Genomic DNA, 18,874 nt, shown 5'->3' with positions numbered 1-18,874 from the left:
ATACATGTTCATAGCATGCGTTGACGTCGCAATTTGTAGTTGCTCTAGCAGAAGTGATAGTTACAAACTTTTGCAGATAACTGTCATGTTATTCCGATTCTAATGGTATAGGTACAGAGCAAAGCATACAAGACTTGTTGGCGTGTCATAAAAAGCCGCCTGTGGTAAAAGACACGCATTAAATACTCTATAATGAGTGATTCAGCTCACAATGAATGACAATGCTGTCAAGGCAAGAGCAATTAGTGGAAGCTTGGCGCGGCTTTGCTTACGATATGCCAATGGTGGTGCACTGCGGTATCTGATGTTTGATGGCGAGGTTCATAAATAATAAATACCTGACCGTTATGTGCAATTTTATGCCACAGGAAGCACAGTTGTCGTATCATCAATTTTCTGCCGTTATTCTTGAATTGTGTACACGATATTTTCACGGGCAAATAATGCCGTGCACAGGACTTCCTGTCTGAGTAACTGTCAATTAAATTGATGTGGAAGCGACGCTGCCATGCTGGTGGGACATAATGACCTGTTTCTGCGAATCTAACAAGAGCGTGAGCTGAAAAGAAGCGAGCAGAAGGAAAACGGCGCCGCCCCGGGGAAAAGAAGCGACTCGGTCACCAGGCTCCCACATGCGACCGAGCTCGAGTCGCTCCCAAAAGGTGTGGGAGAAGGTACCGAAGGTTATCCGGCCAGAACTGGTTCTGGAAACTTCCAGATTCCCACTTTCCTGGTGTGCGTCAGCGTGGGATGCTGGCAGCCATTAGCGGGCAAGTACGGAACAGACAGACTTGCCTCCGAGTTAATAGTGAAAACTGGAAATGACAATACCAGTATAAAACGCCTTTTGGGGCGACCAACGGAGCGAGCGAGAGGGTGGGCCTTGCACGTGCGAAATTGTGAGGGTGCACCTCCACTAACTTGTGCACTGCAATCTACTAACCGATCCCTAGCGATGTGCCAAATTTGAGCGCAATCGGCCTAGCCGTTGTCGAGATCTGGAAGCGGCACTCTGCACGTGCGCACATGCAAAATGGGTCCCAACTGACTTTTGCACGGCACCCTACTAACCGGTCCCTAACCATTAACCAAATTTCAGGGCAATCGGATCAGTCGTTCTCGAGATCTGGAATCGACCCCTGCACGTGCGCACGTGCAGCAGCACCCCAACTGTGGCACATGGATATGCATTGCCTAGTGGGAGCCATATAGGCGGCGGAACGTGGGGGCACCGGGGCACCGTGCCCCCCACCCCTTGATGGTTTTGCCATTTTAACATCAGACCTATGGGCGTTGCATGGAAAGAATGGGACCATAAGTCGGCAGTGCCCCCCCCCCCTAAATTGAAGGTGTTCCGCCGCTCCTGGTGGGTGCCTACCTACATGCCAACTTTCAGCGCGATCGGCCCAGTAACTATGTAGTTACCGAGATATTGCAATTGTTACCACACTGACACCTCTTCGTTTTGTACGTGGCACGTGCATACGGGGTCACCCACATGCATCGGAAATGGTCCAATACTTGGTAGAAGGAATGAAGCTACCAAAAAAATACCGCATGTAAATCGGTCAAGATGTTGCTGAGATATAAGCCTCGCAAAAGCGTCCGCACGGTCGGCCGGCCGGCCGCTCATGCTCAGAAATTTCTAAGAAAATTTCAACGAAAGACTACGCTCGCTTCGCTCGCTCCGTAACAAGAATGACTTCTGCTTATAGTGAGATGTAATTCGGGCAATGATCATGGAGGTGGTCCGATCAAAGCGTATCGAGACCGGGGAGGGGTTTTGACGATTCGCTCTTACTTGGATCGTGAGCTATGTAACGACAATAAGTAGGTATGTGGTCTTCCCAGATGCTTACAAAGGATAAAAGAAACGAGACATACCTAATTCAATTAATTTATTGTATTGACTAATGGCATTTGGCAAATTAGTAAAAACAGGATGCATAGTATCTTTTGAAGCAAGCTTTTCGGAACGTTTGTAGATATAACAATGCAAATAACTAATGGTTGTTTGCCATTTGTTTAATCAATGTGGCTTACCTAATATCGTTACCGTTTCGAAACAAATTAGTCTCGTACTAGGGTTACCCGCGTTGCAGCTGGTTTTATTCTCCAGCGTTCCTACACACTTTTGTTCAAAGAAGCATGAAATGAAATTAGGCAAGTCGTGAATTCATCACGAAGAGTGTCTTCACGAAAAGATGTGGATGTTCCAGTTCTGCTCGTTAATTTACCCACAGTTAGTCAAATCAGCAGTGGCGCATGACCACAGTGAGTCGGTGTGTATGCTATAGGGGCTCTGCGCAGTACTAAAATACCGTACCTCTGTTCCTGCAGGTGGCCAAAGGGTGGTGCAGAGTGAACAATGCATTCGTTGCTAAAATGTAGGTAAGTACGTTCAAAAGTCTGCGGATATTATGCTGTGCTGGTTGTGCCGTACCTGGCTGTCAGTGACGCTCATGCAGTCGGTCGAGCGATACGCCAGCCTCCGGTACCTGTGGGTCGCGGCCCCTATCCCTGTTCTCCCGCGAGACTCTTGGCATTTTTTTTCAAGACTCTTGATCGTAGCGAAGTCACTTTCAAACAGCGAGCTAGCCCGAGCAGGTGGGTTGCGCTGCCGGACATCTTCCATAATGTTTTTTTTTTGGGGGGCGCTATACCTACTGTTATAACATTTTGGGATTCTGAAAAATCGGCATATGAAGACCCGAAGTTAGCAGGGAGGCGACAACGGTTCACATCCTATAATGATCTCCTCTGGTGAACAGAGTCCTGGGGCCATATTCACGTCGATCATTTCGCAATAATTTTCTTACGCATGAACTACGTCTTGATAAATTTTTTAGTCACGTGACCTCCATCGGTAAAAGCTTAAGTGTCGACGTGAATACCAAATTATACTTACAAAAGAAAATCGACTTACAAAAGAAGTCGACCTGAATACGGCCCCTGGACAAATCCCAGACGGGGAAAGGCCATCCAGACATCATATTCATTGCAAACTCGTCAGCAATTGGAAGCCGTGATCGCTAATCTACACCAGCTGAGCCGAATTCGAAGGTTCCACCTCTGACAGGAGGCCGACTATGGAGGAGCGCCGATGACCTTGGCACGCCAGTTGGCTCGTCCCCGGTCAGTTTCGACCGGGATAGCGTGGCTGTCGGCCCCGCACTGCTGCCAGGACAGGAGGAAAACGGGGCCTCGCGTGGAGCTCCACGTCCCGGATACCGGTCTGATGGGTGGTGGCCGGACAACGTGCCGACAATGGCGGCACAGCTCGACGCTGCTCGGCCGATTCACATCGAGATCACGTGACGGGCCGGGTCGCACTCCTCCGTACCTACACTGATCACTGATCAGTGCAGGATTGTGTGAGGAGTGTCGTGTGTATGATTTGGCGATTGAAATTGTCGAGTTCGGTGACAATATGGGCTATGGGTGGCGCTATACCATATTGTCCTTGAGTTGGTGTTCAATAACGAATGGAAGTAATATTCTACGAGTGTGCATATCTGTTTGAGTGGTTACGTTTCCCCAAGCAGCTTGGTTACCAATGTTGTGATAGAGGCTAGCCTCAATATACGCACCTAAACGACCTAATTGATATTCAGCAAAGATTCACCAACTCTTGATTTTTGTTTGCGGTTTGCCTACTGACAGATCCAGGGATGTCTGATCCACTTATGTGAAATACGGACTGCTAAAGCACCTAATTTGTTTTACGTTTTCACATTTCCGTAATTTTGCCAACTCATCGTGTAAATTAGAATATTAACCCTATTCCTGGCGGGGGGGGGGGCCTCAGGAGCCCCCCCCCCTGAGGTTTTTTGGTTATATCTCCCAAACGCGTTGAGCTAGGAAGCTCAAATTTTCTGACTTTTCCTAAAAGGCTTCTACGCAACATGTCTGAAAATTTTGAGTTGATCTGACCTCAGGTCAGGTCACCAGAGGCGGTTTGGTGACGCTACCTCAGAAAAGTTTGCAATCACGCCAGAGCTAGAGTTTTTGACCGATCAATTTCTTCTCTTCAGGGTTTAGTTAGGGTACCAGTATGTGCAATTTGTATATCTCGGAATTTTGATATCGGTGACCTAAGGTCAGGTCAATTTCGCGACCTCCCCATTATAAGTCAATGGGGGAAAAATCAACTCCCTGTTTTTACCACTAAAACGGGTCGGAATGGCCCCATATACCATACATGACTTCATATACGATCAACCTTCACTACCTTGAGGTCTGTTTTGCTGTTGGGCAGCTGTGAGGTCATGTGACGTCATCAAAGGTCACCAAAGGTTTTTGGCCAATAACTCCGTACAGGAACAAGATACAGACGCGTGGATGGTCTCATTGTGTTCAGCTCGTCAAGACGCATCGAATGATATACATGATGACCTCGAGGTCACGTGACCTGAGGTCAACCTTTGACCTTGACCTTTCGAGGTCAACATATATATCATTCGATGCGGATTGACGAGAGGATCACGATGATGCCCTTAGTTTGTTCCTATCTTGACTAATTCGAAAGTTATTCGAGAAAAACTCTCTCCATATCTAGTGCCGCCATTTTGACTTTTTCGACCCCTGTGACGTCATCTTTGACCTGACCTGAAAATGACCTTTGTAAAAATTGTAGATCTTGGCCGTGCGTATCCGATGCCGTTTACCGCTTGTCGCTATCTTGCTTCGTTCTCGAGATCTCAGGGGGGGGGCCGAATCGGCCCCCCCCCGCCAGTTTCTTGTCCCGGCGGAGCCCGCCAGGAATAGGGTTAAAGACCTCAGCGTCGCCAAAAACCGCGTTCAGCGTATTTTCTATAATTGAGTCGAAGTTCTGGAACATAAATTCGAATAGTAAAAAACTCATCATATTTTCGTTTTAGTAGTCAATATATTATTCACAAGCGAATTGACATGTCTCATCATCACTCTTGACCTATAGGTATATCACACCCAGAAAAAAACTACTCATTTTTGTGTAGGTACTTCAGCGAAAGATGAAAACCTGAACAGTAGGTAGATTAGGGTGGCACTTAAAAATCAATTTTTGATTTTTAATGCGTGCGGGTGGTTTTCCGGTTCCATTCCCGTAAAAAATAAGGGAGGCAAATTTTTATGGGAAAATATTGATGTTTAGAGGTCGCGAATCAAGGTCCTAAAAATTGAGATTTTGGTAGCATATTTCAATATCATTAAAATCGCTTCTGAGTTTCCTATTACGCTATAATCGGATGATAATAAGGCATTTCTTAGTCATTTTCATATTGTTTATTGATATTCCATGCAGCTTCGGCCACGCCAGAACGCTGGTATATGTACTCCACTACTCCAGTTCCTCCTCTTTAGTAGATTATTGGCGCCTCATTGGAGGGAGGGGTATCATGGGCAACGGGCACCCAGATCACTTTGTGTGTAGCCTGGTTAGCAATTGCAGTCGATCTTCGGGTGTCAGGTTAGCGTTTTCTGTGATCTTTTCAACGACATGGAGGAAGAACTGGCGCTAATCTTTGTCTTCCATGAGTGCCAGTCCTACATCAGCGCCATACCGCGCCTGGTGAAGTCATTCACCACCCGCAGCTCCCGGACTACACGAGCTGCGGTTTGGTAGCCGCTGTCCTCCCAGTGGCCTTGGTCATTGATGATGAGCCCCGCGTCCAGGTCGTGTATCCTTGAGAGCTTTTTGAACGATGGTGTGAGGAAGCTCGCCAACGTCTCGGTCGCGAGAGCGGCGTTCATAGTGTCCACTAAGGACTTACGGGGCGGGCAGGCCCATGTCACTCCACTTTTGATGACATTATAAGGGGGCCTCAGGACAATAATGGTGCGGTGCGCCACAATCGCTTCAAAGCTACTTGCCAACAGTTACCATTTTTGAAAATATTATTTTGAAATAAAGTTCCAAGTAATAAAAATATTGTAATAAAATTGTTGTATAAATCGATACCATATCTAGAAACTTACTGAAAAATGATTTATTCATAGTAAAAATATAAGCTCGATGCGTTTTCGCGTTGCTTTCCTGCAACTGCAGAGGATTTTTAAATCGTCTATATCTTCAAAACCGGCCATTTCTTAGCATATTGCTGCTCTTTTTTATCCCTAGAAAATTAGCTGAACTTTCCAATGACATCAACAATTGAGCGATATGTGTAGAGTGTCACCAACAATCATCAAATGAAGTTAGTCATTTTTACGTTGTAAAGGAATGGAGTACCCCTTGCGAGCATCAGGGGTGACGTCACTCAGGATCTGTCTCTGATTGGTCGGCGGGGGAGTGACTGTACCTTCTATAGATGGCCTTGGGGGCGGGTCCCCTCTCCTACAAGTCTATTGCCCGCACCATGTCTTGATTGAGCCCGAGGGTCGGGGTCTAAAAGCTCCAGAGTCACCAGCCGATCACTCAATTACTACAGGTGACGGCCGAAGACCGGGACTGTCGCCTTCGACAGCTCCTTGTCGGGGTAGGTGCAGAACGAGTTCACGAAGGTCAGGTCCAGAGCCGGCGCAGTGGCAGTAGAGTCCCAGACCAGGCGGCGGCGGCGGCGGCGAACTTGCAGGCAACGAACAGCGCACAGCGTCTGATGACCTGGGCCTCGGCCGCCGTCAGCCGGAGCCGCTCCCTGAAGAGGAAGGCATCCACGGTACGGATGGTCTTTGCCATCCACCTAACTCAGTGGAGTACTCTGAGGCGGAGAAACGGATGCCGTGCTTGGAACTCCACCGAGAGCAGTTACGCAGAGCTCCAGAAGTTTTCGGTAGTCTTCCCGGAGCTAGGCATAGTCCAGCGATGGAAGCGATGGAAGCTTACCAGCAGCTTGTCCCACTCCGGAACGTCGTCGACGGCGAACGCCACCGGTGTGATCCTGTCAATGAAGCATGAACTCCCATCCGCCTTTGAACCTCTTAAACAGCCGGATGTAGAGGCCGCTCGAGATTCTACGGCAGGTGGAGAAGGCCTTCTCTAGGACCAGCTCTTACACGTGGTGCCGGCAGGCCAGCTGGAGGACGGGCCGATCCAGCTTCTGCTCGATAAGGGCAAGGCCCTAAATGATAAGGGCTAAAGTACCGTTCACCAGCATGCTGTTCGCCGTCGTGGCGTCGAAGCAAAAGGCCGCAGTTCCGCTTCTCCAGTTCCTAGCCTCCCAGCGCTGTGAGCATGGCCTCCTGTGCTTGGATGGAGGGGAGTTTGGGAACGGCGAGGAGCTTGGCCACCCTAATCCCCCCCCCCCCCCCCATCACCAGGACCTAGAATCGGTCGACGCTCCTTCTCTCGCGGTTCAGGATTCGCGGTTCAGCCGGAGTCGTATCAGAAGTTCCGTGCCGCAGTTGATAACAGGCTCACGTGTTCTTCACACATTACGGTTGGGCAGTTTGGCCCGGTCGAGGCCAGTTCACTGTTGGGGACGTCCGCTCGCCCGCATGCGCTTGGGAGTGTGAGTCGACGTTTCTCTCTCATGGTCGCCATCGTCAAAGACGTTCCCTTCGTGTGCGCGCCGCAACGGCCGGGTAAGTCTGTTGCTGGCACTGGCACTATGTAGAGTCGGAAGAAGCGCCCACGGAAGAACATCCCGAAAGCACAATAAACCAGCGCAGCTCAATGCCCACTCTCGCCTCTGCTTTCCCCCGCCGGCGATAGGCTGGCTCCAACTTCTTCACATTCTCTTTGACAGAAAAGGAGCATGTCTCAAGAACCGATAGAACTGTGGGGCTCGTCCTCCCTTTGGAACAGGAGAGACCGTTCACTCCTCACACTCATAAGAGGATATGACCTCCACTGTGAGAGAGAAGGCACCGGTCGCAGGCCAAAAACAGGCCTGACATGGGTAAAACAGCCCAGATCAGACCTGTCTTGGCGTGACCTGGACTGGCTACGATCGACCGGAAGTGATGGGATAAGCAATTGTTATACAAATAAAGGTCAAAATACGTCGGATATGACGCTTAATGACCACATATGTCATTCCAAATAGGTTTAAAGTAGTTTCCAAAAAGTTGATTTTTTTCCCCAAAACTGCCAACGTTGACCTCAATTCGCGACCCCTAAATATCAATATTTTTCAAAATTATTTTGCACACATTATTTTTTACGGGAATGGAACCAGAAAACTACCCGCACGCCTAAAAATCGGATAACATAAAATTCACCCTATTGCTAAGTGCCACCCTAAGGTAGATATATGCTAAAGTATGTGCACACTGTAAGATAAGAATATCATTTTAAGCCACTTTCCTTGTATTTGATTGTGAGCTAGAAGCGAAGAAATAAACCTATATGGACATAACAATATCACAAGGCACTTAATCTCCGACATTACCGAAACAACCGCAAACAGCTTTCACTTTCCCGAGGACCAAGCCATCGATATGCTTTAAAACAGCCCGGCAGACCACAAGAAATAAGCAAAAGCTGATGACCCAAGGCGCCTTTCAGCCTGTTGAATGCTGCCAGTGAGCTGCAGCTCGGTGAGTGGCGCTGGTGGCTGCTCGTCTCTCAGCAGGCCGTGTCAGCTCACACCAGGTACCCACTTCCCTCCACCTCGGCGACGGGCGCCTTCGCCGCCACCTCGCCGGAGCCCTCGGGCACAGGCTCGGGCACCGTGTCCAGGAAGACGGTCTCCTCGACGGCGGCGGCGGCCGGCAGCAGCTCGTCGGAGGGCGTCAGCGCCGCCTTCTCCTCGGCGAACGGGACATCGCTGTAGATGTCGTTGCTGAGCACAGGGTCCTCGTTGACGACGATCACCGGCTGGTCGCTGACGACGATCAGCGGCTCCTTGCTGGCGATCACGATCGGCTCCTTCTTGGTGATAATTTCTGTGTGCACATCACCCTGCTCCTGGTAAGGATCAGCAGTGGTGACGGGCGCCTCCGAGGTGGCCGGCTCGGTCTCTGTCGCCATCTCCGAGAGCACCTCGTCGATGGCTTCGGTCTGCGTCACGACTCCCTCCTCGGGCGCCAGGGCGGCAATCACCTTGCGGATCTGGTCGGGCGTCATTTCGAGCACCACCTCCTGGGTGTGCTGCGGGTGCGGGTCCACGCTAGAAATCTCTTTCTGAATGGCCTCCTCGGCCGGCGCGGCGTTTATCTCCGAGATGACATCGCCAATGGCCTCAGCGCCGGGACCCGTGATCTCGGCGATCACTTCCTTGATCAGCTCGTCATTGGGGAACTGGTTTGAGATTTCGGCGGCCAGCTGCTCCGCCGAGTTGCTCTCCAGGACGGGGCCCTTGGCCAGCTGCAGCTGCTGCAGCGTTACTGTGGCCTGAAGCAGCTGGTCCTCCGGCTCCGATATCTCCTCAGCAAGTTGAAGCGCTGAAGTACCCTGCAGCACGATGCCGGGCTTGGCATCAGGGTCCTTGCCTTCCAGGGTGGACACGAAATAGTTCTCAGCAACACCAAATCCATTGGCGGATTCTGGAGCTGGTTCGTAGGACGTACGGAGCTTTTTGTTTTTACGTTTAGAGGGTTCCGGCTGCTTTACATCCTTCACTTCCGGTTCAACTGGTTCTGGCTCTTTCGTTTCCGGCTCCTTCGTTTCTGGCTCAGGAGATTCTGGCTCAGGAGATTCCGGTTCTTTTGTTTCCGGCTCAGGAGCTTCTGGTTCCTTTGTTTCCGGCTCACGTGATTTCGATTCCTTTGACTTCTTTGATTTCGATTCAGGATATTCTGGCTCCTTTGTTTCTGGCTCAGGAGCTTCTGGTTCTTTTGTTTCCGGCTCGGGGGATTCTGGTTCCTTCGTTTCCGGCTCAGGAGATTCTGGCTCCTTCGTCTCCGGCTCTGGCTCCTTTGCCTCCGACTTGGTAGGAGTTACTGGTTCAGCACCCTTGGGTTCATAAGGAGCCTCTGGTGTTGATGCCTCAGACCCAACTGGGGTCTCAGCCGGCTCGGGTGACGCTGGTTCGCCGGTAGTTTCAGGGTAAGTGGCTTCTGAAATAACCACAGGTTCAGCTACAATAGGCTCCAAGACGTCGATTTGCTCCTTAACGACAGGAACAACGGGAGCCTCTACAATTTCAGACACAACGGAAGCCTCTTCCAGAAGTACGGGTTCTTGGACAGCTTCTTCTACAACCACAGTTGCAGTTGGAGTCTCTTCGACAGCCACTGGCACATATACAGTTTCTTCCTCAATTACTGGTTGAATCGCAACTTCCTCCACAAGTACAGGCTCCACCGGAACTTCTTCCACCACCACGGCCTCGGCAGGAGTTTCCTCCACAACCACAGCCTCGGCGGGAGTTTCCTCAACAACCACAGCTTCAGCTGGGGTTTCTTCCACGATCACAGTCTCGGCTGGAGTTTCTTCCACTACCACAGTCTCGGTTGGAGTTTCTTCCACTACCACAGTCTCGGCGGGAGTTTCCTCAACTACCAGAGTCCCAGCGGGAGTTTCCTCCACTACCACAGCTTCAGCTGGAGTTTCTTCCACTACCACAGTTTTGGCAGGAGTTTCTTCCACTACCACAGTTTCGGAGGGAGTTTCCTCCACAATCACGGTTTCGGCTGGGGTTTCTTCCACTACCACAGTTTTGGTAGGAGTTTCTTCCACTACCACAGTTTCGGCGGGAGTTTCTTCCACTACGACAGTCTCGGCGGGAGTTTCCTCCACTACTACAGGCACAACCGGAACCTGTTCCTCTACGATAACGGGCTCGCCAAGAGTCACCTCATCAACTACAGCTTCAGCTGGGATGTCCACCTCAACAGCAGCTGGCTCAGCAGGAGTCTGCGGTTCGTATGCGGCAGAACCTGCGGGAGTCTCCGCCTCAGTGGTTACGGTTTCATTCGGAACCTCCGCTTCAGCAGCTGCGGCTTCAGTCGAAACACCCGCGTCGGCGGAAACACCTTCCGCGGATGCCTCCGTCTCGGTTGCTGCACCTTCAGCCTCAGGAGTGGCGACATCGACAGGAGTTTTCGGCTCTGCTGCTGTTTGTTCATACCCAGCAGCAGCAGCCTCGGCACCCTGGCCTGCGGGTTCGGCGGCTGCGCTGTCGGGGCACTTCACGGTGGGACAGCAGATGCCCGGCTTGTAGACGGCCTCGCAGCCGTTGGCCGTGTGCTCCGCCGCGTTCTTGTCCCAGTCGCACTCGGCGGTCACCGGCTGCAACAGACAAACAGACCGGTGAAAGACGGGCACTCTGATCACTGATGAACGCAGCACAATTTACATTCGACAAGAGAGCTACGGTGCGGGTGAAATAAGAGATTTTTGTAAAATACCTATGTGTTGGCTAAAGTTTGCATACCATACCAACAAAATATATAATAAGGGAAAGAACTATGCAAATAATATTTGGTGTACTATGACTAATGGACAACCCAGTAAATCTCAAATTCCGTGGAATTGATCGGTTTCAGCTCTGCTGACCAGCGGCCTCTTGTCCCTGACTTACAGCCTCTGGGCGTGGGATTAAGATCAAGATTACGAGAGGCATGCCATTGGCTAGTTGTTTACGAGAATATTGTGAAATTGTGAAACGACCTAAGGACATGAGGATGCAGTGTAATGGTGCCGCCACGTCTTGTACGAGTAGGAATCCTTGAGATTTTCCGTTGTGTCCATGCGCGGTGTACATACAAGACAATAATCTATCAGGATGATGATCTTTTGACATTTTCACATGGAGCGAAGCACCTCTAGCAGGATTGGAGTCCTCAAAAACATAAAAAGCCCTCGAGGCGGAAAAGGCGAGGATGTTTGATTGAGGAACTCGGTGTACTGCCGAGGGCAGTAGTTTCCTCGTCGGAGGAAATGGTGCACCGGACAACAGCCGATCCGACTGAGGAGCCGTGTCCGGCCAGGAGGGATGCGCGGGGTCCGGGAGTGTCCATCCTGCTCTGGCCGGACGCCCCGACGGCGCCCCGCGAGCGGCAGCCGTGCCCGGAAAGCGAGCAGACCTACACCGTCCGGTGGAGGGGGAAAGGAGTGGCCTTGCTCGGATTCTGCACTCCAGGCACCGACCCCGCCGGTCACAAAACTGCACCGAGCGCCCCTGAAAAATGCGCAGGCGAGCGCACCAAATACGGGACAGCACGGCCGTATGATCGGTGGAAGGCAGGTGATAACTACACTCGCCACTCGCTACACTGGTATAGCATGCCACCAAAGAATGCCACTGAGGTATTCTCTGAAAACGTGCCGGACTCATAAGCGTTTTAATCAACTCAAGGCCGATGAGAAACGAAGTGAATGCCAAACTGAATTGGTGCAGGGGTGAGAATCTGATAACGTTTACGCTCGACGTTGTAATACCTGGTAGGTACTAGCCTGTTCATAAAATCATGTACCTAATCCATAAGTGTGCAACTATGTAGACTGTAGTACAACATCCCGATTGGTTTTGGTGTGGTGCTGTTCAAAACTTACAACTAAACGCTGATATGTAAATCGGTACCAGAAATGATCACTTACGATGCAGTTTCCAGGAGAGAAGCACTTGCAGTAGGTGCAGGGATCGCCGGCTACCGGCCCAGTTGTGTAGCAAAGGGCTGAAAATAACAACCAGGGTCAGAAAGGTTCACGCAGATTACACACATTACCTATCTGATTACATCTGACTTTCTTTCACATTATATAAAGCAGCGCTATTCTCGGCAGTCTAATGCATGATGATAAAAGAACATTGATCTAGTCATATTCTATCAGAGACAATTGACATCACCACTTAAGTACCAACAAGGCCGTCATATTTCTGCCTGGTAAGTGGTAGAAATTCACATTTCGGCAAATCCAAGAATAGCTCGAGGGCTGTGTTTTCTGTCAGTCTTTGATAACACGTTTGTTAATGCGTGGTGCTTCATTTAGGTACAAAGCTTCGTGACAAGTTTGGTAAACAAAAAGCTACAGGATGATGATATGTTGATGAAATACGGTTCTTAGTCTTTGTTGGACAAACCAAGTGGACGTTAAGTCTGATTGTATTTGCAGGTACTTATAGGGATCGCCACGGCTTTTAGCGTTTACGAGCCGCGCAGTCGACCTATCCTATCGCGAGATTTGCATGATTTCCGAGTGTATGATATAACCTTCGAGCAACTCTAGAATTTCGTAATAAAAAAATCGACCGTACAATGCTAGGAGGACTTTGCATTACGTATGTATATCATGTGAATTTCTAAGCTTCATATTAGTAGAGTTATCCGTATTTGATTTCAAAGATAATTTTGTTTCCCAACATTAAAGCAATTCCCGAAGCACAACAGTCGGTTATCACAGTTCCGAAAATGCATAGTTAGTCGTTCAAATTGGTTTCAATTTGGCAAAAGCTTCATAACATTTCCAGAGTCTCATACTTCAGAACAAGCGATTCGCAAATTGCTCGCTAAATGGAACTAGAAATGACGTGACCTTGCTTCTCTGTCTGTCTGCTAAATGACTTCTCACAACTTGGCAAATGGACTCTGTAGCCATTATGGTTTAAAACTCATAAAAGGGCACAGAAGAAAAAAAGCTGAACATCAGACATGTTTAACCGTATTATTTCACTGGTCACTTTGCGGCCGAAACTGTTTTCTTTTCTTTGTTCAAATTTGAGTGGCGTGTCAAACATCTACGCCATGATGCTTTTGATCTGTCACTGACTTCAAACGATTTCCGACTGCACGCTTGGAAATAAAAAAGCTATATAAGATGTTAGTACAAAATAAGCATCAATTGGTATGACCTTAAGCCTTAATAATAAATGATTTAATTTGAATTAGCTTATCAATGAACACAGATTTATGAGAATATACCAATTTATTGTAACACTAAAATGAGTACCAGCAATGACAGGACTCCTAAGGTTTCCTGGCTACAGCAATTCGCATGACGAGTCATGTAGAAATATAAATAGACAGCCACCGATACTTTCTGAGCTTACCTTTTGGGTCCTCCTTCGCCTTGAAGACGGTGGGCACATCCTGCACTGGCAGCGCGAGCGCCGCCGACACCACGGCAAGCAGAGCGAGCCGCCGCATCGCGACCAGTCTCTGGGGTACTAACGGACGCTCCGAGTCGGCACTGCCGGCACACGATGGCGCGCGCACTGGACCTCTGCAACGGACACTGCCGGCGGTCCGCCCCCGTGCACCTCTTATACGGGCGCCCCCCGGCCGGCCGTCCGGCGGGCCGACCCCCGCAGCCCGCGGCACAGGACGGCGGAACGACCCCTCGGCACAGGCCATCGCCCCGGGCAAATACACAGGTGGAACTGTGATGAGATTACTCAATGCCTTGGATTAGCGAGTCGATCGAATTAGACAAGGTGCTTGTCTGAGGCGACCCGGAGGTTCTATGTCAATCAGTCATTAATTGGTTTACGATGTACCGGGGAGACCCGGGAGACTGACATTATAATGATTATACACAACTACGAAAAGTATCGAAGTCTGCATAGATATGTAACACTGTTTCATTCATTCAGTGAAAACGCCCGGGGGTCCATGCATCTCCCCCATCCCCCTACCCAATCCGTTTTCTATGAATTTTAACGTGCGCACATCTACGAATAAAATGAAGCAAAGTTTCTGATGCGTATGGTTTGCGCCCGGTTGATATTTTATATTTGCCTTTGCCCCATAATACTGCGTCGAGTCAGATGAATGAAATGGGCTTTTTACTAGCGCACTCGAGTGGTCTTCATTTTCGAAATGGAATTGTGTGTTCCGATAAGAAAACCATTCTGCTGCGTGGTCCGCTTCAGGGAACAGGCCCCTGTAGCCGAAAAGCGGACATGACACTGGAGAGTCGTCAAGCAGGAGACTTGACGGCGGCGGAGAGCGTGCTCTCTTGCGCACGTTCTTGGGACTCACAACGGGGCCAAATGACTAACGTGGCGTTCTGCCCTACACATGTACTCGTTAATACAGAACTTCGGTCATTCTCTTTCGTTTGAGGTGCCTTTTGTCTTAATCGGTGGCATAGCACAACAAAAATAAAAAAGCTTCAAGACTTTCGGGACACCATGTAGTAAACACTTGAATTCTCGCAGCTTCTTCATCACAGGTTTTCATAGTTAATTGAAGTCAGGTCGGTTACGTGACCTCACAACGTTTACGTGTCATTAAATCCAATCAAATTAAGATAAAGCAAGTCGGAAAGGTCGCCAGTGAATTCAGAAAAATTGCTTTATCAGAATCGAATTACATGCACCGTGACTTCTTTCGACTATCACCGTGGCCTGAGCGACATTTACCTGAACTTGACATTTGACAAGAGTACAACACCTTTTCCAAACAAAAAGATAGTTTTCGACGCGCCTGATCACCACAAACACGATATCAATCATTAAAATAAAATTAAAGCGGTTAAGCCGCTTTCAGTTAAAGCGAGTATGCCACCATTTTTTGGGCGAAGTCGTATGCCTACCAATAACAGGACCCATACCTTGGGGCTTTTAACATGACCTTAGAGGTAACCGGTTGACCGGAGTCCTAAAAATCGGTAAAACGTGCTTCGTTCGCTAGTTCAGGTTGCTTAGTAGCCCACTGGGAAGAGATAGCCTTTTCTCCCACTCGTAGCCATGGGGAGAATCAACATTTAGATTTGTTTTGTGGATAGGTACCAGATTGAAAAGAAGCCTCTTTATAAAGATAGTGTTATCCATATCATCTCATGTTCTTCGGGTAAATATGCCTTGTTACATCAAGCGAGTACACCTTCTTCCTTGTCACTTCGATTGTGACATTGTTATGCACATGTGTTTAACACAAGTAGGTAACTTAGGTATCTATTGAGAATGAGCGCAAAGCGTGAGAAGAGAACATTCATAGAAGCTGAGACTGAGGTCAACTTTTTTGTCGTTTCTGGTCTGGATAACGGCGCTCGATGTGAGGATCCGGATCAGTCGCCGTTCAAACACTTTGTCAGCCTATGTATGTTTGACTTGCATGTGGACCGGCATTGTATGTTATCGGAAGCGTCTCGGCAAGAGAAATGCGACTGGAGGAAATCGCTTTCGTATAGGTATGGGAATACCGTGGGTGTAACCTACGGTGCCTAGGTGACGGACGGTACGGTGACATGTAGGTATGTCTGCAAAACGTCATGAGTGATCATAAGATCGCCAACGCCAACTTTACTATAATAAGTCATTTTGATACGCATTTACCACGTTAGCCGTATCGCAATACCTATAGGTGACAAGGTTAAAAAATATCTACTATACTATTTGTGAAATGAAACTCTGTGTGTCTGTCTGTTTGCACCGTGCAGAGGGGTGCTTTGACGCCGTGCGCAGGCCAAACGGTGCGGTCGATGAGGCTGAAATTTTCGCAGGGTGTTGATGACGTCACGCGTACGTGCAGTGTCGAGGTTCGAGTCTCGGGGGGTGGATGGGTTCGCACGTGGCACGCCCTGGAAAAGTGCGTATTTCCTCACAAATTTGCTCAGTCTTCAAGGCATCGGCAGCCGGGTTTGATGGACTTTGCAACTAAAATGCACGACGATCGGCGGCGGGTGCCTCTCATTTGCAGATTGGCAATTTATTTATTTTGATAAACAGAGGCGAATGAAGGTGTTGATTTTCGGTAAATAAAGACAGTTTTCACTGCGCTAACACAAATGCACCGCGTTTGCCACAATGCGCCACATATGTCGTAAGGCGCCATTTTTGCCGCAAATTGCACAGCTTTGTCAAATATAGTCCGATAAAGGTGCAATGCGGTGGAATGATGCATGGCAATATGACAGGTACAAAAGCGCCACGTTTGTCGCAACGCGCCACGTTTGTCGCAACGCGCCACATTCGTCACAAGGCGCTATTTTCACCAAATATGATTAAGAATAATGGAATTACCTACACGAGTTGGAGCACGGTTAGGAACTCTTTTTAGTTTATCATTTTATCTGATGGTCTGTGACCTCACATGACCCAGTGGCAGTGGTGGTAGTGTAGTGGCAGTAGTACGGTAGGTGTAGCGGTAGGGGTAGTGGTAGTATTAGGGGTAGTGGTAGGGGTAGTGTTAGAGGTAGTAGTGAGTGGTGGCAGGGGCAGTTGTAGGGGTAGTAGTAGGGGTAGTAGTAGGGGTAGTGGTAGGGGTAGTGGTATGGGTAGTGGTAGAGGTAGGGGTAGTGGTAGGGGTAGTGGTAGGGGTAGTGGCAGGGGTAGGGGTAGTGGTAGGGGTAGTGGTAGGGGTAGTGGTAGGGGTAGTGGTAGGGGTAGTGGTAGGGGTAGTGGTAGGGGTAGGGGTAGGGGTAGGGGTAGTGATAGGGGTAGTGGTAGGAGTAGTTGTATGGATAGAAGTAGTAGAAGTGTGGTACAGGCCGATCCAATTTGACGTGGTGACCAATACGACCTGGCCTGACCGAAGGTGACCTGGCCTGACCCAGTGTGACCAGAGATGGCCAATTTGACCTGACTTGACCCCACATGACCCAAATTTCATCCAACTAAGCCCTCAGAATAGGTATGTTCAAAATTTTCCTCTTCACGTTTCCGTCCATATCTCTGCTTCCAGACGACAGATCAATTTAAATCAAACACCATTCGAAAGCAAATTGGCTGGTGCCGCATTTTCTGGCTACGCCGCGAAGCAAGTGGCGCAGCCACTTGTCTACTATACTATTTGTTGAATGAAACTCTGTATGTATGTGTTTCTGTCTGTTTGCACCGTGCAGAGGTGTGCTTTGACGCCGTGCACAGGTCAAACGGTGCGGTCGAGAGGGCCGAAATTTTCGCAGGGTGTTGATGACGTCACGCGCACGTGCAGTGTCGAGGTCCGAATGTCGGGGGGTGGATGGCTTGCACGTGGCACGCGCTGGAAAAAAAGCGCTTTTTCTCAGAATTTTGTTCGGTTCTCAAGCCGGCTTCAAGGCATCGGCAGTCGGGTTCAATCGCCTTTGACAATAAAATGCATGACGATCGGTGGCGGGTGCCTCTCATTTGCAGATTGGCAGCTTATTACGGAGCGAGCGAAGCGAGCGTAGTCTTTCCTTAGATTAACGGAAATTTCTGAGTATGAGCGGCCGGCCGGCCGGCCGGCCGGCCGTGGTCACGCTTTTGCGAGGCTTATATCTCAGCAACCACTTGACCGATTTACACGCGGTAATTTTTGTAGGGTAGCTTCATTCCTTCTACCAAGTATTGGACTATTCCCGATGCATGTGGGTGACCCCTTATGCACGTGCCACGTGCAAAACGAAGAGGTGTCAGTTTTGTAATTGTTGCAATATCTCGGTAACTACTTGGCCGATTGCGCTGAAAGTTGGCATGTAGGTAGGCACCCACTAGGCACTGCATACACATGTGCCAGAGTTGGGGTGCTGCTGCACGTGCGCACGTGCAGGGGTCGTTTCCAGATCTCGGAAACGGCTGGACCGATTGCGCTCAAATTTGGTACACGGTTAGGGACCGGTTAGTAGGGTGCCGTGCACAAGTCAGTTGGGACCCATTTTGCACGTGCGCACGTGCAGGGTGCCGCTTCCAGATCTCGAGAACGGCTGGGCCGATTGTGCCCAAATTTGGCACATCGCTAGAGACCAGTTAGTAGGGTGCCGTGCACAAGTCAGTTGGAGGTACCCCCTCGCAATTTCGCACGTGCAAGGCCCACCCTCTCGCTCGCTCCGTTAGTCGCCCCAAAAGGCGTTATACTGGTTTATTTTGCTAAACAGAAGCGAATGAAGATGTTGATTTTCGGTAAATAAAGACAGATTTCACTGCGCTAACACAAATGCGCCGCGTTTGCCGTGATGCGCCACATTTGTCTAAAGGCCCCATTTTTGCCGCAAATTGCACAGCTTTGTCAAATATTGTCCGATAAAGGTGCAATTCGGTGGAAGGATGCATGGTAAAACGACAATTACAAATGCACCACTATTGTCGCAATGCGCCACATTTGTCACAAGGCGCCATTTCCATCAAATACGATTAAGAATAATGGAATGACACGAGTAGGAGCA

The 18,874-nt window shown here is 49.4% G+C and overlaps 1 protein-coding gene across 1 annotated transcript; it reads right to left on the bottom strand.

Moving 5' to 3' along the window:
- Positions 1-8,212: 8,212 nt before the first annotated feature.
- On the bottom strand, positions 8,213-14,040 carry LOC122379389 (cell surface glycoprotein 1-like). Its single transcript, XM_043361561.1, has 3 exons — positions 13,857-14,040; positions 12,407-12,483; positions 8,213-11,095 (listed from the first exon to the last, which is right to left on the bottom strand). The coding sequence occupies exons 1-3, from the start codon at positions 13,951-13,953 to the stop codon at positions 8,507-8,509; spliced, it is 2,763 nt and encodes a 920-aa protein (XP_043217496.1). The 5' UTR covers positions 13,954-14,040; the 3' UTR covers positions 8,213-8,506.
- Between the last annotated feature and the right edge of the window lie 4,834 nt (positions 14,041-18,874).

The sequence above is a fragment of the Amphibalanus amphitrite genome, unplaced genomic scaffold, assembly GCF_019059575.1.
Source record: "Amphibalanus amphitrite isolate SeventyFive unplaced genomic scaffold, NRLGWU_Aamphi_draft 000076F_arrow, whole genome shotgun sequence".
Lineage (NCBI taxonomy): Eukaryota > Metazoa > Arthropoda > Thecostraca > Balanomorpha > Balanidae > Amphibalanus > Amphibalanus amphitrite.
Note: the sequence above shows the minus strand (reverse complement) of the source record. Positions and strands in the feature narration are given on the sequence as shown.